Source organism: Musca autumnalis, unplaced genomic scaffold (genome assembly GCF_047663935.1).
Source record: "Musca autumnalis isolate F117 unplaced genomic scaffold, ASM4766393v1 scaffold_1, whole genome shotgun sequence".
Taxonomy (NCBI): domain Eukaryota; kingdom Metazoa; phylum Arthropoda; class Insecta; order Diptera; family Muscidae; genus Musca; species Musca autumnalis.
This window is the reverse complement of record NW_027411644.1, coordinates 316054317-316082153: the sequence shown is the minus strand read 5'-3', so window position 1 is coordinate 316082153 and position 27837 is coordinate 316054317. Positions and strand designations below refer to the sequence as shown.

General features: G+C 37.7%; 1 protein-coding gene across 3 annotated transcripts in view; it reads right to left on the bottom strand.

Annotated features, from left to right (window-relative positions):
• Positions 1-27837, bottom strand: part of Ser (protein serrate) — a 164452-nt gene that overhangs the window by 106651 nt on the left and 29964 nt on the right. For all 3 annotated transcript variants that reach the window (XM_073962343.1, XM_073962344.1, XM_073962342.1), the window contains exons 3-5: positions 21972-22089; positions 14160-14350; positions 211-265 (exon numbers count right to left, since the gene is read on the bottom strand). In XM_073962343.1, coding sequence (XP_073818444.1) covers positions 211-265; positions 14160-14350; positions 21972-22089 — 364 coding nt within the window. The remainder of the gene's footprint in view (positions 1-210; positions 266-14159; positions 14351-21971; positions 22090-27837) is intronic.

The window sequence follows — 27837 nt, the reverse complement described above, 5'->3', positions numbered from 1 at the left end:
TTGATGTTCATTTGAAATTACATTTTGTGTTTTGGGTGGATCGTAAAGAAGTAGCCATTGTTCGTTCACATGAATTGCGGAAAATCAATACCGAAAATGAAATGAGAAAATAACAAAAATTAAATTAGATCTCAGTTTAGTAACATAAAATGGGATCTCTTTAATAATGCATGAAAATGACTAGAAATTTAAATGCAGGATAATACTAACCCGGATATGATACATTGTACATATCCAATGCTTGAAGAATTAATGTAAAGGATTTCTGAAATGAAAATAAAAGAAGGATTATTTAGAGTTGGCTATAATAAATAATATAAATAAAATATTGTGGGAATATAAGAAGTGCACAGAGACCATTAACAAATTTCTCTATAACATCAACTTTTAGGCAAATAATTAAAAAATAAAATAATTCCAGAATTAGTTTGGGTGGTTCTCAAAGAACCAAGTGATATAAAAAAATAAATAAAAATATATAGTCCATATTCGGAACTGATCTATGTCTTTTAGAAATATTACGATGTTCAAAGTACGGACCAAATCGGATACTCTCCTCTGAGTTAATGTGCGCACAAGTTTTCCCACCATTTTTGAACTTTTGTGGGGGAGGTACCGGAAGGAGTGGTTTTTTGTAACTTTCAGGTTATTTTCTCAGGAAATATGGAAACTTTTACCATCGTATGGTGGGCAGTGAATACAAGTTGTTACAACAAAAATCAAAGCGATTCGAGAGCAGGCCCTAAACTGAACTTATCCGACATTTTGTGTGGGAGGTACCCGAGAGAGTAAATAAATATAGTCCTAATTCGAACCTGATATATATCTGATAAATATTTTCGGATGTGTAAAGTACGGACCAAATCGGTCACTCCCTTCAAGAGTCATCGTGCGCACAATTTTCTCGGACATTTTTGAGCTTTCGTGTCAGAGGTACCCGAAGGAGTGGACCGATTGAGACCATTTTGGAACCTCATCTAAGTATGGTGGACCGATATAACCCACGCACGCCAACCTACTTTGCATCATTGTAAATGTGGTATTTTCTACTTTCATAGTCAGGAGCTATTTGTGGTCCCCAGCCAAAGCTGGTATTCGTCATTACAATTATAATCGCAAAAATAACAAGTGAGAAAACGCTATAGTCGGGACGGGCCGACTATGTGATACCCTACACCACTACCCCTGTGTATAAGCTTTTCACTCGTAAACATTTCTTTTAGGGAGATGCTAAAGTTTTCACCTCTCAGGCTTTTCAAGTCAAATGACTTAAGGCGAAACGAACCAAAATAATTAATAGATATGTAATTTTATATTTGACTACTGTCGACATCAACTTGATACCGATTGAAAGCTTTGCTGGTCTTCCTGATTAGCATTTTACATGTCTTTAATACACCAAATAGAAGCTGAGGTATTTGGCATTAAAGTAAAAGCTTCAAAATATTAAAATTCTGATAGCTTAGCGCCTTTTGTAATAACTCTGATGTAATATAATTGTTCCACAAACATCCCATACGGGACAAGGGAACTTCTCTCATATCAATGAATGCACCCCGATTCATATTAGCTCAAAGATATGGGACCTGCTGTTTATTGCCAAGTCCGAACGACGTGTCTTAAGACACCACTTGTATAGAAGTTTTACATGACTGAAACATTCGGGAAATGTTGGCAACCTTACTGAGGGGTATTTTGCCACCATTGAAATTTTTATGTTGCCTGGCCGGGGAATCGAACCCACGACCTTCAGCGTGCAAGGCGGGCGTGCATACCATTGCACCACTGTGGCAATAACTCTGATATTTAACATAAATGCCACGTTTTGTATTAACGTAAGCCTCAGATGCGCCAACCTATTTAGAATCAGTCATCCATTGACTGGCTTTCCTTTTGGAATACGCCTACTATAAGTGGAGATATTCTCATGAATAAAAAGTTGAATGCTCTCCACATACGTTTTTTGCCCATTCCGACTCCTGAATATTATCCGGCCATCACCAAAATCAGTACACTTCTTTCCCCCCACAACCCCCATCAACACTCAAAATTTGGTGACGATCCGATCAAAATTGCGACCTGTAGTGTGATTACAAGGTTTAGATGGACATACGGACGGACACACATAGCCAGATCGACTCCGCTTGTCGAGACATTCATTTTGGTATATATATGCATGGGTCTACGACCCTTATTTCGATGCGTTATATACTTTTTGTCCAAAACCAACGTATAATAGCCTACCCACATAGTGGTGTAGGGTATAAACATTTGGGTTGGGTTAGCGACTATTGCACACCTCCGTTGTTTCATCATCTACGACACCCTACTTTACACCGTTGTAATTGTGATATTTTCTACTTTCCTTGTCATGTTTTGCTTTTGGTATGTCCCCCTTATAGAAGCGGAGATATTCGCTTTGTAATAAGACCTTGATTTTTATCCAAAATCAATAGGCTTCTTCCCCTCCGGGACCCCCATCAAAACACACAATTTGGTGACGATCCGGTCTACGACCATTATTTCGATGCGTTACAAACTTTTGACCAAGTTGTGACAGATGGAACACATTCATCGCTACATTGTTTTCAGCAAAGGTACGTATCCGATTGATCGTAGCAAATAAAGTACGTAGGGACACAACACGGTATATGTTATTGAAAGGATTTTCGTTTCGATAACATATCAGCGCAGTGAGAAATGCCCTCAAAATCCATTTGGAATAACAGACGCCTCCACCAAGGAAGCATAATTTAAGTTTTGTTCCGACATAAATAAGTGCCGAAACATATGTTGAGTTGTTAGAGAACAACTTAATAGATATTGATGAAGAACTGAACGGATATAATTGGACTTTCCAGCAGGCTATTGCCCCGAATCACCCTGTTGGACCTACAAAGGAGTTTTTAATGGCACGAAATGTACGGGTATTGGAGTGGCCAGCTATAACTAATGGCCACCAACCCATTGAAGACCTTCGGGGCATACTATCCGCCAAAGTTTGCGCGAAGTCAAAGGAGTGCTCGAAGCTGAAAGCATTGAAATGTGCATTATTGGCGGAAACCTAGTCGGTTCTATTAGACGAAGGCTACAACAAGTTCTAATCCACAAGGACAATACAATATCCTGTTAAATGTACAACAATTTTGTTCATTATTATGAATTTTTTACAAATTTTCGTTATTGCACATATAATTATTTTTTATGACAAATTTTTTATAAATTATTTTTCTCTAATATAAAATTATTAAGAACGCAATTTTCTTTTATATTTTAAAATCAATCGTAAGCACTAACTACAATGTAAAAATAATATTGGAAATATATTTTGTTTTCGACGATAAGTATCACAATATTAGTACTTAAAAAGAAGGCGATTCATCTGGCCAAGATGAGGTGAAGACTGCAATACACCAGCTGAAGACTAAGAATACAGAAAGAGCCGATATTTTACAAGCCGACAAAAAGGGACGTTCAAAGTTATTCCAAGACATGTCTCAATTTAGTATTCCAGCAATGCTTATTCGGCTTTGTAAGATAAAATTAACCTCTGCGACCAGTTTAGTACCAAAAAAGGTTCCAGACAACTATAGTGTCTTTCGTGTGATCTACTCACCATCTCGCTGTACAATATACACTTTCTTATTCCGATGACGTTAACATCACGGGTGGAAACGAAGTAACAGACACCTTTTAAGACGAAGATAATCTTCTGAAGTGAGCCTAGCAGTAAACGGCTACAAGACCAAGTTTATGGTAGCTTCGAGCAATGCGTCTACAAATGTCAGAGCAATTGTGGAAATTAGTATTTACAAATTTGAGGTAATTAAAGACTTCATCTACCTCGACACCGCCATTAATACAACAAACAACATCAGTTGTGAAATAAAAAGATGAATACCAAGTGGTTCCGAACTTGGTTCGCTTGACAAACAAAAGAAACAAGTAAAAAGCGTAAAGTACGGCTGGGCCGTACTTTTTATACCCTCCGACATAAAATACATATTACGTAGCTTTTTTCCTGACCTTAATTTTAAGTGGGTAGTGTGACCAAGGAATAACAAATGCTTAAACAATGCCAGAAAATATATTCCATTGTGGAGCTATGTTGACAATTTTTGGTGGAGAAATTTTGTGACCACTGGGCACCTCAAATGTCAAATAACAGGTAGTAGATAAAATTCTTGACTTTTCCATTCATGCCAATTATTTTAATGTACGTGGTCAGATTACAGAGTTATACCCTAATATACCCATAGAAACCATATTCTAGGGAAGGTTTAGTCTACGAACCATAATTTAAAGTCTGGCACTAGATGGCAGCTCATATTAATACTGGATAATATTAAAACCGTGACCTGCATTGGAAAATTATTTGCGAGATATTTGGGCATCATGACTAAAACCTTAGGTCAAATGAAAATATATGATTCTTTTGGCGTAGCCAAAGATTTACTAATTAATTAGTTGTTTAATTATAACACTAAAACAACAAAAGTGAAATTAAGCCACACTATTTTGCAAAAACTAAATCCTAAGAGCTATTATAATATAAAATAATATTTTAAAACGTTAATTTGCAACTAACAGCTTCCTTGTAACTTTCATAAACTAATTTTTATTATACCCTACACCACTATGTGGGGAGGGTATTATAAGTTGGTTTTGGCCAAAAAGTTTGTAACGCATCGAAATAATGGTCGTAGACCCATACTTATATATACCAAAATGAATGTCTCGACGAGCTGAGTCGATCTGGCTATGTGTGTCCGTCCGTCAGTTCGTCCGTCCGTCCATCTAAACCTTGTAATCACGCTACAGGTCACAATTTTGATCGGATCGTCACGCAATTTTGCATGTTGATGGGGGTCCCGGAGGGGAAGAAGCCTATTGATTTTGGTGATGGTCGGATTATATTTAGGGGTCGGAAAGGGCAAAAAACTTAGGTGGATAAAAATACAACGTTTTTTTCAAAAGCGAATATCTCAGCTTCTATATAGGGTATAGCAGAAGCAAAACCTGACAATTAAAGAAGAAAATATCACCTTTCTAATGATGTAAAGTAAGTGCTCGTAGGTGATCAAACATCGAAGATATCACAATAGTAACAAATAAAACCCCAATTTTCATTTTTGCGATTTTAATTATATTGACAAATATCACAGCTTTGGTTGAAAATTTTCCAAAAGCAAAGCCTGACTATGAAAGTAGAAGATCCCGCCGTTACAATTATGCAAACTAGGTCGGCGTAGGTAACGAAATGACGGAGATATCACAATAGTCGGTAATACATCCCATTTTTCTATTTTTTTGGAAATCACGCTACAGGTCGCAATTTTGATCGGATCGTCACGAAATTTTGAGGGTTAATGGGGGTCTCACAGATGAAGAAGCCAATTGATTTTGGTGATGGTCGGATAATATTTAGGGGTCGGAATGGGCAAAGACTTATTTGGAGAAACGTCAACATTTTATTTCAAAACCAATATCTCTGTTTCTTTAAGAAGTATATCAAAAGCAAAACTAGGCGAGGAAAGTAGAAAATATCACCTTTACAACGATGTAAAGTAGGTTGTCGTAGGTGGTCAAATAGCAGAGATATGGCAATAGTCGATAATGCATCCCATTTTCCGATTTTTTTGTAATCACACTACAGGTCGCAATTTTGATCGGATCGTCACGAAATTTTGGGGGTTAATGGGGGTCCCAAAGAGAAAGAAGCCTATTGATTTTGATGATGGAATAAGCGAAAAGCTTATGTGGAGGAAAGTCAAAGTTTTTTCTTATGCGAATATCTCCGCTTCTGGTTGGAGTATTCCAACAGGAATACCCGTCAATGGAAGAAGAAAAGACCTTGTTTATATTGATGCAAAGTATGTTGGCGTAAGTGAGCAAACCGAGATATTGCAAAATTCAGTAATAAACCCAATTTTTCCATTTTTTGTAATCACGCTACAAGTTGGAATTTTGATCGGATGGTGACGAAATTTTGGGGGTAGATGGGGGCCCCACAGAGGAAGAAGCCTATTGATTTTGGTGATAGTCGGATAATATTTAGGGGTCGGAATGGGGAAAAACTCATTTGGAGACAAATTCAAAGTTTTATTCTTTGTGAATATATCGGCTTCTAGTAGTGGTATTCCAACGGCAAAGCCTGTAAATGGAAGAAGAAAATATTACCTTTACATTGGTGTAAAGCAGGTTGGCGTAGGTGGTCAAACAAGGTAGATACCACAATAGTCGATAATGCATCGAATTTTTCTATTTTTTGCAATCAAGCTACAGGTCGTAATTTTGATCGGATGGTCACGAAATTTTGGTTGCTTATGGGGGTCACAGAGAGAAAGAGGCATATTATTTTTGGTGGTAGTCGGATTATATTCCCTAAAAGAAATGTTTAGCAGTGAAAAGCTTATGCACAGGGGTAGTGGTGTAGGGTATCACATGGTCGGCCCCATCCCGACTATAGCCTTTGCTCACTTGTTTTTTATTTATTTAAATTTTTATTACAATTTAAAATTATAATACACTTGTAACTTAAAAGCACTAGCGACTATGGCCAACGGCCTAGTAAACTAATTATTTCACCATAATTTAGTATATTTATGGAGGAGGGTATACAAAGTTCGGATCAAACGATTCTATATTCTTTATAGGCACTATAGAGTGTGAGATGTGTCACTCTAAAAGTCTCAACTGTAGTTTATTTAGAGTTGAATTGGAATATATCTTTGGAGTCAAGGTCGGAGTCGTAAAAATTGTGTTGAAATTACAATCTGGTCAGCAATGGTTGGCTAAAATTTCATGTCAAATATGTGTATCGAACAATTCAAATGAACATTTTCTTTAACAAATATCGAATCTCTTTAATATTACAGAATTATTTTTATCAAAATTGTATTGTAACATCAATTATTATTGAGATCAGACAAACAATAATAATATTCTTGTCATTTAGCTTCTTTTAAAAATAACCGTATACATATTATAGACTCACAAAGATTGCCTAGTAAAAGAGCACTTGCAAAAAAAAAAAAAAGAAAACACCAACCAACCAACATTTCAACTTGGCTCTCAAACACTGCTGAAAATAGCACAGAAACATAAACATGCTTCAACTGACAGTCTAATCTATTTTGTCTAGAGTGGCAACTTCTACTGGCATCATAACCCAACTATCAATTGTTATGGCCTCAATGGGAGTCTGTCTGCAAGTCGGTGTTGGTGCTTCTTTAGACTTTTAAATGAGAATTTCCTGACTTCCAGCTGGTCAACGATGTTGCAACTTTAATTGCTTTCTAGTTTTTTTCTTTTTGACTTAGGTTTTCCCTGCCAAGATTATAAGGTACAACTTGCCAAGGAAGAACATAACGCAAAGAACATCAAAAGTTATTCCAAAGAATCAATAGATTGGAAAAGGAAAACGAATCTCCAATGTTTTCATTTAATCATACAGTGTCCGCCAAATCATGTTTTTTCTACACCATGAATTTGGCCGTAAATCTGTTATCTGTCTATAGATAAATGTAGTGATGGAAAAAGACAGTATTGGAACGTATATAAAGGGCGATGAAGTGGGATTGTGGACGTACATTGGAACGTATGGAAGGTTAGTAAGAATACAGAATTTAGTCAGAGGTCTTTTTATAGTTTTACTCCAATAATACTTTTGTAAAAATATAAGAAAGAAGATGGTCGAACATTTTAGCCGATGAAGAAAGGGTGCTTCTTTCTGAAAGAAAGGGTGTTTCGGAAGACCCTTTCTTAAAGAACGTTTGCTTCTATAGGCCCTTTCCGAAAGAAAGGGTGCTTCTATAGACACTTTCTAAAAGAAAGGGTGCTTCTATAAACACTTTCTGAAAGACAAAGTGCTTCTGTAGACCCTTTCTGAAAGAAAGGGTGTTTCTATAGACCCTTTCTGAAAGAAGGGGTGTTTCTATAGACCCTTTCTTAAAGAAGGGGTGTTTCTATAGACCCTTTCTAAAAGAAAGAGTGCTCCTTTAGACCCTTTCTGAAAGAGTGCTTCTTTAGACCCTTTCTGAAAGAAAGTGTGCTTCTATAGACACTTTCTAAAAGAAAGGATGCTTCTATAGACACTTTCTAAAAGAAAGGATGCTTCTATAAACCCTTTCTGAAAGACAAAGTGCTTCTGTAGACACTTTGTAAAAGAAAGGGTACTTTTATAGACCCTTTCTAAAAGAAATGGTTCTTCTATAGAACCTTCCTGAAATAAAGGGTGATTCTATATACATTTTCTGAAAAAGGGTGCCTCTATAGACCCTTTCTGAAAGAATGCGTTCTTCTATAGACCCTTTCTGAAATAAAGAATGCGTCTATGGACCCATTCTGATAGAAAGGGTGCTTCTATAAAACTTTCTGAAAGAAAGGGTGTTTCGGAAGACCCTTTCTTAAAGAACGTTTGCTTCTATAGGCCCTTTCCGAAAGAAAGGGTGCTTCTATAGACACTTTCTGAAAGAAAGGGTGCATTTATAGACCCTTTCTAAAAGAAAGGGTGCTTCTATAAACCCTTTCTGAAAGACAAAGTGCTTCTGTAGACCCTTTCTGAAAAAGGCTGCTTCTATAGGCCCTTTCGAAAAGAAAGGGTGCTTCTATAGACCATTTCTGAAAGAAAACGTGCTTCTATAGACCCTTTTTGAAAGAAAGAATGCTTCTATAGACCCTTTCTGAAAGAAGGGGTGTTTCTATAGACCCTTTCTGAAAGAAAGAGTGCTTCTTTAGACCCTTTCTGAAAGAAAGGGTGCTTCTATAGACACTTTCTGAAAGAAAGGGTGCATTTATAGACCCTTTCTAAAAGAAAGGGTGCTTCTATAAACCCTTTCTGATAGGCAAAGTGCTTCTGTAGACCCTTTCTGAAAAAGGCTGCTTCTATAGGCCCTTTCCGAAAGAAAGGGTGCTTCTATAAACACTTTCTAAAAGAAAGGGTGCTTCTATAAACACTTTCTGAAAGCAAAGTGCTTCTGTAGACCCTTTCTGAAAGAAAGGGTGTTTCTATAGACCCTTTCTGAAAGAAGGGGTGTTTCTCTAGACCCTTTCTTAAAGAAGGGGTGTTTCTCTAGATCCTTTCTTAAAGAAGGGGTGTTTCTCTATACCCTTTCTTAAATAAGGGGTGTTTCTCTAGATTCTTTCTTAAAGAAAGGAAAGGAAGACTCTTTCTGAAAGGAAGGGTGCTTCTAAAGACCTTTTCTGACAGAAAGGTTGCTTCTATAGACCCTTTCTGACAGAAAGGGTATCTCTATAGACCCTTTCTGAAAGAAAGCGTGCTTCTATATACCCATTCTGAAAGAAAGGGTGCTTTATAGACCCTTTCTACAAGAAAGAGTGCTTCTATATACCCTTTCTGAGAGAAAGAGTGCATCTATAGACCCTTTCTGAAGGAAAGGATGTTTCTATAGACACTTTCTCAAAGAATTAAAAATTGTTAAACAACATCGATTTCTACATCACAGTGAAAATTATCCACTCTTAAAGTTTTACGAAGCAAAAAGGATTTCTTAGGGTTTTAGCACTTTTTTTATTTATTGTTATTTTTTTATTGTTGCATTGCAGACGAGGCATTCTGCGTCATTAAAAATATTAATACAAAAAATCATTTTCAAATTCTTCCCTCCACATATTTGCTGTACAACTGCAAAATCTTTTCAGTGTACCCAAAAAAAAAAAAACAAATAAAGCGGCATCAACCTGCTTGCATGACATTCAGTACAAGACTGAAGTAAAAAAATCAAAACATTTGCTCTCTTACTTTGCGTTCGGGTCGCGTGTGTGTGATTTGCCGAAAAACTTCGTAACCATATCAATACCAACGAACGGGTTTGCTATAGACCAGAGTGAGGCAGAGAACATTTTTGGGTCTCTCTTGTGCTCTCAATGAGCGTAAATTTGTTGTTGTTCACAACGTGTTAGCATCTACACCAGCCATGCACGCGTCTTTACGAAAAAGTTAACTACAACTCTCTTTCCCATATAAAAACCCAAAATAGCATTCTCTTCTTGTGCACCATTGATCTACACCAATGGTGCACAAGAAGAGAATGCTATTTTGGGTTTTTGTATGGGAAAGAGAGTTGTAGTTAACTTTTTCGTAAAGACGCGTGCATGGCTGATCTACACAGGCTGTGAGCCATAACAAATGTACGCTCACTTAGAGCCACTGATGGGCAGAAATGCTCTGCCTCACACACAAAAGTGTAAAAAATACATGAGTCTCTCGCAATTTGCCCACCATTGCTTAGAGCACATGGGCTCTCTTGTGAGTCACAATGCCTACCCTTGCTATCGACCCTTTCTGAAAGAGAGAGTGCTTCTATAGACCCTTTCTGAAAGAAAGGGTGCTTCTATAGATCTTTTCTGAAAGAAATGGTGCTTCTATAAATCCTTTCTGAAAGAAAGGGTGCTTCTATGAAACCTTTCTGAAAGAAAGGGTGCTCCTATAGACCCTTTCTGAAAGAAAGGGTGCTTTTATAGACCTTTTCTGAAAGATAGGGTGCTTCTATAGACCCTTTCTGAAAGAAATGGTGCTTCTATAGACCCTTTCTAAAAGAAAGGGTGCTTTTATAGATCCTTTCTAAAAGAAAGGGTGCTCCTATAGACCCTTTCTGAAAGAAAGGGTGCTTCTATAGACCTTTTCTGAAAGATAGGGTGCTTCTATAGATCTTTTCTGAAAGAAATGGTGCTTCTATAAATCCTTTCTGAAAGAAAGGGTGCTTCTATAAAACCTTTCTGAAAGAAAGGGTGCTCCTATAGACCCTTTCTGAAAGAAAGGGTGCTTCTATAGACCTTTTCTGAAAGATAGGGTGCTTCTATAGACCCTTTCTGAATGAAAGGGTGCTTCTATAGACGCTTTCTGATAGAAAGGGTGCTTCTATAGACGCTTTCTGATAGAAAGGGTGCTTCTATAGACCCTTTCTGAAAGAAAGGGTGCTTCTATAGACCCTTTCTGAAAGAAAGGGTGCTTATATAGATCTTTTCTGAAAGAAAGGGTGCTTATATAGATCTTTTCTGAAAGAAATGGTGCTTCTATAAATCCTTTCTGAAAGAAAGAGTGCTTCTATAAAACCTTTCTGAAAGAAAGGGTGCTCCTATAGACCCTTTCTAAAAGAAAGGGTGCTTTTATAGATCCTTCCTAAAAGAAAGGGTGCTCCTATAGACCTTTTTTGAAAGATAGGGTGCTTCTATAGATCTTTTCTGAAAGAAATGGTGCTTCTATAAATCCTTTCTGAAAGAAAGGGTGCTTCTATAAAACCTTTCTGAAAGAAAGGGTGCTCCTATAGACCCTTTATGAAAGAAAGGGTGCTTCTATAGACCTTTTCTGAAAGATAGGGTGCTTCTATAGACCTTTTCTGAAAGATAGGGTGCTCCTATAGACCCTTTCTGAAAGGAATGGTGCTTCTATAGACGCTTTCTGAAAGAAATGGTGCTTCTATAGACGCTTTCTGAAAGAAAGGGTGCTTCTATAGACCCTTTCTAAAGGAAGGGTGCTTCTATAGACGCTTTCTGAAAGAAAGGGTGCTTCTATAGACCCTTTCTGAAAGATAGGGTGCTCCTATAGACGCTTTCTGAAAGAAAGGGTGCTTCTATAGACGCTTTCTGAAAGAAAGGGTGCTTCTATAGACCCTTTCTGAAAGAAAGGGTGCTTCTATAGACCCTTTCTGAAAGAAAGGGTGCTTCTATAGACCCTTTCTGAAAGAAAGGGTGCTTCTATAGACCCTATTTTTTCATTGTGTATACAATGTGTGTTCTTGCCTCCTCTTTGGTAATACTTATCTCCCTCACGATGATTTTTTACACCAATTAGCTACTGAATATCCAATATCTGTATTGATGGACAAATCAAATTTTTAATTATTTCGTCATTTATTCGCCATGACTGCTGATACAATTTAAAATGACATACATTGTTGCCTTGGTTTTGTAATCAACAAACGAGATTGCAATATCATTTGACGGTAGAGTATAAAATAAAGTAATGTAAAAAAGTCAGAAGAGAGGGGTCAAACATATGTATACCACAATGGCGCGCGTCGACTTTCTGTACATAGAGTTACTTAAATTTGCAAAAACGTGACGATATGTTTGGCTTTTAAGAGGTTTAAGTTTCAATGTAAATTAGTCTCATTTTTTAATGTATATTTTAGTTCTTAAAGCAATTTTAGTGATGTGATTTTCGATCAGATTTACAGTAGGATGACCACTAAAATCTAATAAAAGGTTTTGAACAGTCAAATCCAGGGATCATACGGACATTTCCTATTTCTACTGTCCCTCTAAAATAAGCTCTTCGAATGTATTCTTCGATTCAAGAATGTTCCTTACATTTTCTTTCATGTTAATATTTCATCTTCCCCTTATCTTCCAATATTGCAATTCGTAATAAAGCGTTGCCACTTAATATTCCACTCATCATTGAAAGTTGTAGTAAAACGTTGTCTTAAAATGATTGTGTAAACGTTTTATGACTTCAAACAATTTCTCATTCTCATATACAATTTACACTTTATTACACTTGTTCGCATAATTCGTGTGTTCTACTGGTTCCGATTGATGATGAAGGTATTATGTAGTTTGATTTTGCTTTTTCTTTTATCCTCTCCGCACCAAAGAAAATATTCTTGCCAACGATAGTTATCTTCCTCATTGAACGTTCTTTTATTTGGAATATTCATTTGCAGACTTTTTATGGCCACCAATAAGACAAAGTCGCTTACTTTCGCTCGTCCATGAATATTAATGCGATTTTAAAAAGAAACCTGTTGTACGTTTATAGAAGTTTAATTGTTTGGATTGTAAAGAAAGAGTTAATGCAGAAAGTTTATGGCGTAGTAATGTCAAAAAGGAATAATTCAAGTAATAAACTATAGAATCGCAGCAAGTAACTCCCATACATTGTGTTTGATTCAAGTAGATACTGAGAATCGTACCTATAAACTGCAAATAATAATAAATGGAATTTAAAAAATCTGCATATATGTTAGCCAAAATTAATCCATTGACGGTATATTACACTATGCAACACTGAAAATGCAAACAACTTCTAGCATGGATTTTTTGAAAGTACATATTTAGACTACAAAAACCCTAGTTGGGTTTTGTCCTGTCAGATCCAGTTCGGATTTTATGGCCTCATCTAAACCGGGCTAAATCTACACTTTTTTGCATTTATCAAGCCTTTATCTTAGAAAAGAATAGGAATTTGGCCTTGCTGTCTTTAGCAAAATTGTAGCCCTAAACTAGTACAACTTATCTTTTGAAGAAAACATATAAGGAAAACTCCATCTAGGGCATCAAAATCTATAAAATATAGAACATTTTACATAATTGCTGAAATTCTGGTCAGTATCGGCTAAACTATTGGGAGTTGAACCAAGTAACCTTTTGCAGAAATCTTCCAAATAAAGTTCTCAACAATTCTTTAGAACATTCTGAAACTCTAAAATGCTTACTTCATGTTGTTTCTGCGGTATTTTACATCATATCTTTTACTATACGTATTTCAAACACAGTTCACATCAACAGTTTATTCTCGCATTTCGGATTTAACTACATTATTGACATTTTTATTAAGTCGTCGTTGAAAAATGTACTGAAAACAACGGGATAGAGGCATTTTACAACAATGACATGTTCTGAAGAGTTGTGTATTACATTCCAGGGAATATTTTCCAAAAGAAAATATTCAGAAAAAATGAACGGTTTTGGAGATACGGTGCGAAATATATAAAAATTGTGGTATTTTTGCATATATTTTGAAATTTGAGTCAATAAATTTAGTTTTTCTAGTTCATTATTTCTCCAAATATTGTATTCTTGTTCTTATCTACAAATTTGCTTCGGAAGTCAGAAGAAGATTCGCATTGGTTTCAGAGATGTAGCCCCGAATTTCTTTAAAAACTCAATATTTAACCATGTTTAGATGGGGCCATAAAATCCGAGCTGGATCTGACACAACAAAACCCAACTAGGGTTTCTTGTCGTTTGGGTCTGTACTTTCAAAAAATCCGCAGTTCGAATTGTTTGCACAAGATCACCTTAAAAATGTTGCACAGTGTTATTTGATGCTCTATTTAACTTCTAACCCACTTTGTTTTGTAATATTTTCATAGCTTAGAATTAAGTAGTTTTCTACTTTCACACAAACTTACCGTCCATCGAAATGTAAATGGCAATATCATGGCACCTCTAACTGGATCACTCAGCACAAAACTCGAGCCACCCAATATCCCCGTTGTCGTATTACCAAAGGAACATCCCGTTGATATTCTCGGTGTACCCTGCTCCGCTGCGGAGTATTCTTTAAGGCACAAACGAAATGCTGTAGAACAAGGCGGACAACCTTTAAATAGAAATAAAAAACAAAATCAAGATATTTAATAATCAAGGAATGCAGTTGAGGTAACTATGACTATGTAACTGCATATGTATTCTATACAGAAATTATGTTCATTAAAACCCACGTAACACAGTTTCGTGATTTCGATTTGGCATCTCAACAATCAACGTAATCTGGTAACATTTTGTATATTTTACTCACAAAGGTTACAATTTTTCTAGTTCAGCCAAAACAGACATGCGTATAAGGGAGGAATAACAAAAATTCCCACAAAGCAGAATTTTGGTGAAGAGCTATTATTTGTTATTAGAAGTAATGCTCTAAAAGTCCCTATCGATCCCATGTGTGCAAAAGAATTTATTCAGGGTCGAAAATCAGTTTTTGAGGCCTAATTCAGTTATTTGCATTTTTCTTAAAAACGGTTAGACTTACCAAAGTAAAAGTTGTACATCTAAAAATGCTCTACAGGAATGGTCTTTACGATTTTACGTTCTGGTGATATCACGATCTAAGTGTCAATTTACACATGTGGAGAAATTAGCCGCTTAAGAAGATCATGAAATAAATACGCCATGTGTTAGGTATTTTTATAAGCTTCACAAACGATACCCACTTTGCAGTAATCGGTTCTGTAGAACTGGGTCTAATCTGGTTTTCGGATCAGATAACCGGCGAACCGGATCCGTCGCCCATGAAATTTGTACATTTCCGTAATCAGCACAACAAACGCAAAACAAATCGTGGAGTTTTCGTTACATTGTATGGCTTTCATGATAAGCGCTTAGCGCAGTCTTTGATAGTTATGAGTTTGGCTCTGAACCTTAACACGCCGTGACAACACTTTTTTCATGTGTTATTCAAGGGCGTGTGTTCAAACCCCAGCCTAACCCAAGCTGATTTTATTTTTATACCCTCAGCATTTATGCTTACGAGGGTATAACACTTTCATACGAGCAAAATGTGCCTCATCGAAATAATGGTTTTAGACCCCAAGTATGTTTGGACAAACTGTGTTTCAGACAAGTTGGAGTTGATTAAGCCATGTCCGTCCGTCTGTCTGTCTGGCTGGAGCGCACGATAACTCTCGATCGGATGTGCCGATTCGGTCCAAAATGTGGCCTTCGTTATATTTTGTGCAAAGTTAGTTTAAGTTCGAAGATAAGCCTTCAGGTACCTCCCCCACAAAAGCTCAAAAATGTTCGGAAAAATTGTGCACACGATAACTCTTGATGGGAGTGACCGATTTGGTCCATACTTTACACATCCTAATATATCTACCAGATATAGATCAGTTTCGAATATGGACTACATTTGTCCACAACTTCGGGTACCTCCCACACAAAATTAAGGAACTGCTCTCGAATTACTTTGATTTTTGTTGAAGCAACTTGCGTTCGCTGCCTCAATTACGACAGTAAAAGTTGTTTTCAGGAGGAATTCCATACTTCTTGAGAAAACCACCCGAGAATACTGCGTTCGTACACACTTTGCATATCGTAATACTCCCAGAAAAATGTTCGATGCCAAAGATGACATTCAATCATGGGTGCAAGTGATCTAGCATGTCATCTTTTTAGCATCTTCATCGATGAATTTTATATGAGCGTGGACCCCAAAAGATGGCGTTCTTTTCTGGACCCTAAGCATGTCATTTTAACCAATGCGTTGACATGTCATTTCCACCAATGCTTTGGCATGTCATTTCCACCAATGATTTGACATGTCATTTTCACCAATGCTTTGACACGTCATTTTCACCCATGCTTTGACATGTCATTTTAACCAATGCTTTGGCATGAAATTTTCATGTCTTGTTTGGAAAATGGAAATGCTGTATTGAAATATGGTTTTCATGAAAAACAAAACTCTTTATTAATTCAAACGAATTCATGAAACAGCTACAAATAATTTATCAGTTTAGTTTTTCAAAAGTTTACATCCAAAATTGCAATGTAATCACCACCGCTGCAACGCAAAAGATTACTTCCTCCGTTCTCCGCAACTGATATTCTTTCATCTTACAAAAGGTTTTTTCAATTATCTTCCCATCACCAGTTCAGATTTCAACATGGACTCCAAATGCACTCCTTTAAGTATTTTTATTTCGTAAATTACTTTTATTTTATAATTTTGTTATTTTATAACAACATTTTGGTAATTTATACTCTTTTGTTTAGTGACGGAAATACCTATGTAGGGATCTACAACCCGGCTTGCTTTAGGGATCTCTAAGAACAAAATGTAACGAACGGGGAGGAGAGACTTTTTATGGAAAATACCATTTATGCTTAATTAATTTATTTTTAATTGTTTCATTCCAAGAGTAGTTTCTTCTTTATTTTCAGATTCTTGTTCCTTTTTGTTTCGGACTTTTTTTTCAAATTCCAAGAAGCGAGATTTGATTGATTTCATTCTATGTCAGATTTAGAACAGACAAGGGAACTTTTAAAATAGCAATGTGTGCAGTCCGATTCTATTTTTAGCTCGATGGTTGGAACTTCATATAATACCAATTGTTTAGAAGTTTTAGTTGTTTGATATGCAGGAAATGTAAGACAACATCACGACGACAGTTCTTACAACTTTGGTCTGTTCCAGAAACTGCAAGAATCTACTTATTTTTTCTACGATAACAATTTTTCCTTTATGTTATCGGAAAAAATAGTAAAAATTAGTAGATTTTTGCAGTACTGGAACATACCAAAATGAAAATAAACAGGTGTGTAAATAAAAACACAAACATCATCTCTATTGGATCGATGGAATGGGTACAAATGTTGATGAAAAGATCGGATCTTTCACGACTTCCTTTGCATTGGTTCAAATCCTAATGAAAAGATCGGATCTTTCACGACTTCCTTTGAACCAATGCAAAAGATGACATGAAATCACGTCATCGCAAAGAACCCGTTCCGTCAAATTTTGCTGGGCTTCTTTCAATATTAGATGAAATTCGAAGGTGGTGCTTGTAGGTCCATTCCTTCCGGTATCTTCTCCACAAAAGTTCGAAAATATTCGCTAAAATGGTACACCCGATATCTCATAAACAGAGCAAGCGATTTGGTCCAAACTTTGGCTTTCGAAATATTTTGTCCAAACTTAGTTTATGTTCAAAAGTGGGCCCTATGGGTCCACTCCTTGGGCTACTGCCCACACATATGTTCAACATTTTTGTTTAAGTGCGGTTAAGGATCTGTTTAGGGATCATTTGGATATTTTTACAGCGATATTATGTTTTTCGTGGACAAGTCCATGTTTCCTGATATAATGGAGAGAAATAACTCCCAAAATAAGACCAACTTGCAAAATGGACTATGTTGGTTTATTCCTGTAGGTACCTCCCCCGCAAACCTTTTGAGCTTTAGTCCAAATCTATATTTGTCGGCAAGTTCATACGCCCAAAATTCTAAAAACCCCCTAAATACATAAACAAGTGTTTCAATTCACACAGGCTGAGGGTATATCTCTGTTGTTCTTTGTGGTATTCATAAATATGAAGTCGAGGACTAGTGGAGAGAAACAGAGAGTTACCTGAGGCGGATTGATATCTACGGAACTGTTTAATATCTCTTTTCCTTTCTGAAATTCCACACCCTCCCAACCACAAAGAGATAATAATGTATACGGATGATTGTACGATTTTGGCGTCGTGTTATCATCGATGACATACATACATATGAGATAGGTTTGATTATCTAATTTCACCACCTCGATGGCTGAAATGAGAATCACCTTAAACACATTGGTCGATGGTGTCATTTGCGGTAAGATCAGAAGTAACTGAGGGTGCAGGCATAGTACAAAGGTATACATAGTTTGCTCCACCCCAGAAGACGCCAGCTGCGAAGGCAAACACGTGTGGTATTAGCTCAATTAAGAACCGGACAGTGCAGCTGCTTCAATACGTATTGGACCTAAATTTACAGCACGATACCCAAGTGAAATATTTTCGTGAAGCCATTTCCTTGTGATGTGTAAATTCAATGGATCACTCAATTGTTAAAGTTGGCGGGTGTTGTGTTCTGAATTGATTTTGGTCAGGCCATTAAGATTTTCTAATGCCGTCGAAGCTGTTTTGGAGCATATCAGAGACTTCATTGAAGGGCCTTCCGCGGACTTTGTTCCAGTATAGAAAATAATCGGATGACACTAGAAATTTACTTATGGACTGATGTTATTTGTAATACTTAATAAGGTGCCGAGGTAGATGAAGTATTGAACTACCTCAACATTTTAGATACCAACTTTCACTGGCATGAGTAATGTGGATGCACTGCGCGTCAATAATATCGACTTGATCTTACGGCTGTTTACTGCCAGACCCCCTGTAGAAGATGCTCGTTCCACTTTTTTAAAGGTAACAGTTACTTATTTTATCGATGGACTCAAGATGTCAATGTCGTCGCCATAAGAAATTCACATGTGGCTATTGCATCTCGTATAACCTTTTTTCCAGAAGGACGTTAAAAGGTCACATGAAAAAGCTGTAGTTTTGTCCAAATCAGTTTTGTTACATCATTTTTTTGGTACTAACTTCTTCGGAGAGGTTCATTCCGTTTTTAACTGAGGACCTGGTATCAGTTAATGTCATCTAACAAAGCCGAATGACCTTTGCGGGAATACCAAATTCAGAGATGACACGGAATACTTCGAATATATTAGGATGTTTAAGCTTGCTTGCATTTGGGTCTTTTCAAGGATTTAACGCAATGGTCTAAAGCCACACTGATATGGCCAAATTATTTTATTGACCATAGGCTTCAGTCTCTCTCCTTCTTCCAAATTGTGCTAAATAGATGATACATTCATCTTATCAGCTGGGCTTGAACAACCTGGTTAGTAAACTATCGATTGCCGTGTACTATCTTCTGGGATTGGATCTGTGAAATCTTCATGATCTTCGTTAGTATTGGTACACACAGCTTTTAAAAGTTCTCTTGGTATAAAATGTGCACGCTATCGGTATCTGTTTCCAGATTAACTTGCGTATCTATACAGTAGGATGTGCCTATACCAAAGTCATAAGTATGACGTATAAGTTTCTATTTCTATTCTCTCCTTTTCTCCCGATACCTCTTAATGCGCAACGAGCTGCTACTGGTTGTAAAGTAGCAGCACGACACTCCGGGTCATGGGTTTTTTGGTAGACGCCTCTGGTATCCAAATATTGGTTTTGTGGCAATTTGCATTCAGTGGCCAATACTTTGTCATTGATCTGATATGTAATTGAAACTAAGAGTTCTTTCATTAACTTTTTGGGCCAGTTGAGAGGAATATGCTGCGGGTATATGTTGTAATTGCAGCCTTCCGATGAACAATTTCCGTGTTGTGTCTGTTCGAACATTATTTGCTACGTTTAATCGGGAACGTACCTTTGCAGCAAAAATATGACAATGAAATATCATATTTCCATCTCGCTCCTAGAATGTATTTCATCTATCACAACGTGATCAAGTTGCTTTCTTGTTTTCTGATCCGGTGTCAGCCACGTGCCTTTATGAATTTCGCTGCGAAGTCTATCTGTTTTTTTCCGTTGATAGATGTTTCAGTGTGGGCCCGAGTATTGGGCCACAGATATTCTTCTTTCCAATTTTGACATTAAAATCGTCTGGAAAAAATTTAATGTAATACCGGTCACATTTTTTATCTTTGGTCTACTCGTTTCTGCCTTCGGTGGGGCAAGGAGCTAACTACGACTGATGTTAAAATATTTGGTGTTTAAGCGAATCTTATGCAAGTATTTCATTCAGCGGAATATAATTAGATGTTTTAACCTAACCGACTTGCTTCAAATTCGAAACCTCGTCGATTGCATCATAACGGTTATTATACAATGCGTCACTATTAGGTGTTGTTGTGTCGTCTTCCCAATACATAGTATTTTCAGAATGACAGTGGCATACAACAACTACTACCCATACCGGACCATCCATCCAATAAGCAACATACACTACATCATTACTACCCACCCGCAGTGAAATAACAATGTTGTGCAAGGGAGAATTTTATTTCAGTGTAACTTTACAACAATTGTTGTCAGTGCTTACATCTCATAATTCTCATATGCTTTGTACGCCAGGTTAAATACGTATTTCATAAATGGATGCTGGAGCTTACCACTGCAGAGAGTTAGCTACACGGGTTGGGACAAAAAACGGGTCCAAATTTGCCAACTTGCACCTCGGTGTTATTAAGTTGGGGGTACTTTTTTAAAAGCTACCCATTAAGTTGTGGTGGCTGATACATAAACAGGACATCGTGTCAGCTATTCAACTGGGTCTTCGGATCAGCGGTTCCACAGGACTTCGTGTTTTCTCTTCCACTGTGCCTTTGGGTCTGCAGTTCCACAGGATCTTCGGGTGAGCTGTTACACTGGGCCTTCGGTCTGCAGTTCCACAGGATATTCGTGTCAGTTGTTCCATAGATAGTGATCAGGAGTACATGGTAGAAACTAGACCGTAGCCCTTGACTAATACCCGAACGCCGAATACTCGAACTTCTACTGCCGAACGACGAACCCATCGTGATCCTGAGTCGATACAGCCGAAAGCGAACCCATTGGGACTTCGAGTGATACATCACATCGCCCGACTATCGACAAACGGCCGATTATCTACAAAACGCCATTAACACCTAGGTTCTCGATTATCTACAAATCATCATCAAGTTCCCGATTATCTACAAATCGTTCAGCCACCGCTTTAGTTAGAGCAACCACAGCTATCGACGAATCGTCCAGAACAGAACTCATCGAGGTCCCCAGCTGCCGAACATATAAAGAGTCCAAACCAGAGCTCCGAATACTCGCTCGAATTCCACTCGCGAGTGAAACTCTTCTCGAATTTGAACAAGCTGAGGGAGGCAAATTGCCCCCTCTCCCACCAAACCAAAACTTACCCCACCCCCAAAATAAACTTGCCCCACACTGACCAAAAAATTGCACCAAAAAAAATTATCCCTTCCCCCTAATTTAATCTTGCGAGTAAATCGGAGCTCTGGTCCGAAAAGTTTCGCAGATCATGGTCCTTAAAACGTTTGTGGGGCATATGTTTGTTATTCATAGTACGATGTTTTTATAGGAGTGGGTTACTAACTCCATGCTAAACCCAAGTTTTTGTTAATCTTACGCGTGAACGCCTCGCAAATTTAACGGGTGTTAAAGGTATTTCCCCTACTGACACCACAAGGGGATCAGTGTTCACTTAAGATAAAAGAGGGACTGAGTAAAGTCCTAAGTTATAGTCGGTAAAGGCAAACCTGGCATGAGAATAATAATAACTGGTAAATCGGCTGTGTCTTAAGATAAAAGGACTTCAGCCTTCGAGACATCTTTGAATGTCAAACCGTTGTCTATAGGGGAATGATGGGATAACCGGCGGTCAAAGCTCAAAATGTTAGAATCTCGTTTTAAAAAAAAAAAAATTGCAAACAAAAAAAGGTCAACTATTTTTCTCAATATCAGACTGTCTTTATTCCTAAATTTCGATTACATACATACATTTATAAATGCCTAATTTTTAGATTTTAGGTGAAATGGCCTCTTAAGATTCCTGAATTAATGGATCCATAAACAAGTTATAACTTATAACGATTGAAACAAATTATAACTGAATTTTCTACTTACCTGTTGTTTTTGTACTTCTCATTTCTAAAGGAACACCACAGCAATAACCCGACAGTAAGTGGTTATTTGTATTTGAAATTTCTAATATTTCTAATTCGAAGTTACCAATGGCTGATATCTGAAAAATAAAAATCAAATATATTCGTTATAAAATTATGGGGAAATATTAAAAATATTACTTGAGTGATTAAAATTAATGTTGGTAATTAATTCTTAAAGTAAAACATCAACAAAAAATATCCGAGTGACATGATGCCACTTAAAAAGGCTAACAATGAGTAGTTATAATGAGTTCTACCCCCTACGAAACATATCTACATACATTCACATGTATGCATTTGTAATTTTCCAAACAAGTTCTAAAAATATGACAACAATCCTTTTTGACTTACTTATCGTTTGCCATTATCCTCTGAGAACTGTCAGGGTTATGAGATAAATTGTGTGCCCATATGACAGACGACAATCAGTCGGACACATGGACATGATGCACCTATTATGCAGTTATGCAGGGAACCTGCAACATGTTACATGGATTCATTAATAAAACTTAAGCATAACTTGGTTAAAAGGAATTACAACAAGTCGAAATGACAATCACCCAACATACCAAATGGACGGACATACAGACATACAAAAAGTAAGAGGTGTTGTAAACTTCATTGCACTGCAAAGAAAAAGGGTTCTCGTTTACAAGGAATTTGATTATTTCCTCTAAAAAAAAAAAACAAATGCATGTTTATTTTCAGCGACAATGAAATAGTTTGAATTGTACAAATGTCAAAAATTCTGGCATTCTGTATTTTTAATAATTTTTGACATTTTTCTTGTAAATGGCTGTCTGAATGGAACCTGTAACATATGTGAGGCATTAGTGTTGTAATTCGTATCTTCTGCGGAAAGGTAAATGTTAATATTTTATAAATCTAAGGAAAATGTTTTGAGTTTAACCCACCATCCATGGGGTTTCTGTCAGACCTGAACAACTTTGAAAATTAGCACAAATTGATGAGAACGGCATTTCATTCTCCCTTTTTTACTATCATTAATTAGAATTTTTCTATGATCAATATATGTATGTATGCCTGCATATATGTAGCTCAATATGAAAAAATAGCAAATGCTGTTTTTTTGATCAATCAGTTAAAGAAAACTCTTCAAAACCGGAATTTGCAAGGAACAAGAAGATTACGATGAGGCCGAAAAAACCATGTTGATCACAGGTGTGGATCTGGGCACACAAACTCCACATACACACACACACATAGATAACAAGGTTTTTTCTTTTTCCATCTACGTTAAATGGTCAACAACAACGTAACAACAACAACGCCATAGATATTTTACAATAAAAACCAGAATACAAACAAGAAGAAAAACTCACATCACAATACCAAAACTGATAATGAAAAGCCATGGAAAAAGGAGATGCCAAAGGAAGAAGAAAACGAAGAAAAGATACTTTTAAAGTAGTTACAAAAACAAATGTCGAAGAATGCCATGACATTAACCGACATTGATCAATCCTCACGGAAAGCAAAAGGCGATTATACGCCAGTCGTCGTCGTTGCTATTTTCTCAAATATGAGACGGGAGTCTTCACCCGGTTGATGGGACTCTGAGAATGCAACAGAATGATGGTTGTTTTTTCGTTTTTCTTTGGTTTGATGAGATTCTGTTGGATGTGAATGAAACCAGGAAAATAACAACAATAATGTGTGACAATGGCAGTTTATTGAGCCGCTGTGATATCCATTGCAATCGTCGTTGTTGTTGCTGTTGTGATAGTCGTCAAAAAAGACTAATGCAACAGAAGTCCAGCAATTGACAGTTGTGTTTATTTTCATGTGAGGCTATAGTGAATATGTAATATAGCCGCCACAATGACTTTGAGGAACGCTATAATGGAAGAGGTTATTTTAAAGATATAGTTTTGGCTAAAGGAATGAGGCTGATAGACTTTGCAGCTGCAAAAAAACATGGTAGCTAGCTGTACCAGATTTAAGCATCTCGATATTCATAAGGGCACATGGCTGTCTTCAGATCAAAGAACAAGTGATCAAATTGACCATGTTGTGATAGATGGAAGACATTCATCGAGCCTGTTGGATGTACGATCGTTCCGAGGCGCAAACATTGATTCGGACCACTACCTTCTTGCAGCAAAGGTACGTACCCGTCTAAACGTTGCAAATAAACCACGAACAGACACAACGCGAAAGTTGGACATCGATAGGCTGCAAACACAACAGATAGCCACAGCATATACCACTCAACTAGCCCAATTGCTTAATGAGAGCACTCCTTTTCCCGATAGCATAACAACACAATGGCAAAATATTGCCCACTCCGTGCAAACAGCCGCAAAATCCATACTTGGATACCAGAGACCCCCACAAAGGAATTCATGGTATGACCAGGAGTGTCGTGCTGCTACCGAAGAGAAAAATGCGGCATTTAGAGCTACTTTACAATCAGTAGCAGCGCGTAGCGCACGAGAGAGATATCGGGAGAAAAGGAGAGTAGAGAAACGTCTTTTGCGCAAGAAAAAGAGAGAAATGGAAAAGCGGGAGTGTGAAAAAATCGAGATGCACAGGCGACAGAATGAAGTCCGAAAATTCTACCAAAGAGTGAAACATCAAACTGATGGCTTTGGTACAGGCACATCCTCCTGTAAAGACCAGCAAGGTAATCTGGTAACAGATACAGATAGCGTGCTCAGGATATGGAAGGAACATTTCTCCAATCTGGTGGCATCCAATAGTAGCGAAGACGATGATACTACAGATCCCATCCCAGAAGATGGTATAGAATGTATACCGCCCGGCCAAGATCAGGTAAAAACAGCAATCAATCGGCTGAAGAATAATAAAGAAGCAGGAGCCGATGGCTTACCAGCCGAGCTGTTCAAAACCGAAGGCGACGCGCTGATAAGGTGTATGCATCAGCATCAGGAAGAACGCGTACCCGACGATTGAAACCTGAGCATCCTGTGTCCCGTCCACAAGAAAGGAGATAAGACTGTATGCTCCAACTATAGGGGCATAAGTCTTCTCCCTATTGCCTATAAGATAGTGTCAGGGATATTGTGCGAACGACTAAAGCTAATGGTCAACGAAATAATTGGAACATATTAAAGTGGCTTTAGACCTGGCAAGTCCACCATTGACCAGATATTTATCCTGCGGTAAATCCTGGAGAAGACCCAAGAGATGCAGATCGACACATATCACCTTTTTGTCGATTATAAAGCAGCATTCGACAGTCCCCTCCGATCAAAGGTATTCCATGCAATGTCTGAATTTGGTATCCCCGCAAAGCTAGGTCCTCAGTTAAAATTGGAAAGAACCTCTTCGAACAGTTCAGTACCAAAAGAGGTTTCAGACAAGGAAACAGCCTTTCGTGTGACCTATTCAACAGTTTGCTGGAAAAGGTAATACGAGATGCAAATGTCAAAAGAAATGGCACAATTTACACCAGTAGCCACATCTCCTCAAACAAAAATAACACTATACAAAACGCTGATACTACCCGTGCTAATGTATGACTCCGATGCATGGGTACTTGCGCAAGCAGATAAGGCAGTGCTTGGTGTGTTTGAGAGGAAAATTCTTCGAAAGATCTACGGGCCGATTTGCGTTGACGGTGTATGAACCACGAGCTGTATCTGCTATACAACGACATCAGTATAGTTAAACGTATCGAGATGCAGCGATTGCGTTGGCTAGGCCATATAATAAGAATGAGCGATGATAAACCCGCTAAAAACTCGTATAAATTCGAGCCACATGGCGGTGCACGCAGAATTGGCAGGTCAAAGAATAGATGGCGCAAACAAGTTGATGAAGAGATGACGAGGCGCGGTATTCCAGAAAAAAACAGAGAGAATTGGAAATCTTTTCTTAGTTCGGTCTATGGAACAAATGTTCTGTAATGGGCCAGCTAAGTAAGTAAGTAAGTAAGATCTGCGAATTTGCACCTAGAATATTCGGACTCTTTATAGAGATGTGCAGTTTACGCTCCAGCAGATCTACTTGCAAATAGATGGTTTGGGAAAGACGTCACAACAACACATAAAGGTTATGTATTATAACTGTCATGCCAAAAATCATAAGTTTGGTTGCATATTTGTAGTTTGTCGGAGGTTAAAACATCTGGACTTGTTACAATTGGATAAAAACTGAATTTTCAGCATCAGGTTTATTTGCGCTCTTTGTCCCACTTAAGAAAAGGACCAAAGATATGTACATTTAACCGGTGTCCTGTCCATGACGGAAAAGAGAATATCGTTGGTCCAACAATCAATTCAGTATCCACAGTAAAAAATCTGACAACGGAATGATACCGATAGATTTCGCAGCAGTTATCGACGCCAGATTTAAGCCGCTCAACATTTATAAGAGCCTGAGAACATAACTAAAACAAGAAACAATTCGATCACGTTGTGATAGGTGGATAACATTGATAGTGCATACTAGATGTACGATAGATTCGTGGAGGAAACATTGAATTGGATCATCTTCATAGCATATGAAATAAAATACGGAAGTTAGACACCGGAAAGCTGCAAACAAAACAGATAGCCACAACTTTTACAATTGCTTAATGAAAGCATTCCTGGTTCCGATAACAGTGGGAAAGTATTTTTCACTCCATGCAAACGTGCGCAATATCCGTATTTGGATATCAGAGGTCTCCACCAAAAATAAGAGTGAAATGGAAAATCGTGAGTGCGAAAAATCGAGATGACAGGAACCAGAAAGAAGAAATTTATGACGCATTTGTCCTAAAACTAAAATGAACATGCAGTGTGACTATTTAACTATCGAGACGAGTAGCTCGTAGAAGGACTATATCGGACATCTCCTTCTTGTGCCTATCCCACAAAAGTTCCATATTTTTTATATGAGCAGAGCTCTACGTTTTACACGGTCAATGAGGATGCCTTTACCAGAACAAGCGGAGATTGTCACAGTTCGTCATATAAAATCGTGGTGTTACCTGGTATGACGGCACCTGACAACACGTTGTTTCCATCAGAAGGCCGCTCGATTTCATCACCTCTGAACGCGGCACTTTCATCAATCATGGAGAAGAGAGTTCATCAGAGAGTTCACTAAACACAGCTTTAGAGATCTGTCCAACCCCTCTAATGTTCGGAGACATCAGCACCGCTGCAGCCGATCGCATATACCAGGTGGTCGATCACTACAAATGAGACTAAATTTTCCAGCAGAGAGGGGGGACTGGCAAATGAGAGTGATAATGATTTGTGGATATAACCCCAATGATCATACTGTCAGGGAGCTGATAGCGGAAGTAAATAGGTTGGTCGGTGAGCATTAGCGAAACAAATGGCTAAATCATCTGAAGAGTTGAAACATTGAATATGTGAAATGTGAGCAGCCTCGAACCCTTGGAAGAGGGAAGATTGGATCACAGTCACGTTTGGGGACGTTACACTGACTGATCCCAAGAAGTGTGTAAATTAGTTTATCCTACAGTTTTTCGAGCACCCCGCATAAGATCTCTTCCTACCGAGGAGAAACCACAATTTTAAATGAATGATTTTTCGAATGCCATCAGGAACTCTAAATCAACCAAAGCGTTAGACCCGGTGGATGAGTCGGGATTTCTCAACCAGTCGCTTGTCAACCACATAGTGCTCGAAATCTGAGAATGGATAGGATGGTCCCGCTGCCAAAGCCAGGCATCATTGTTTCTCTAAACAAAATAGTGCTACACACCATCTCTACGTATATTAGTCGAGGACTCAACCAGAACTAACCGCACTATAGAACAATGATGATAGCCTTTAATACTGTCAAACACTGCACGCTGTTTGAGGACATCGAGCAGACAAAGG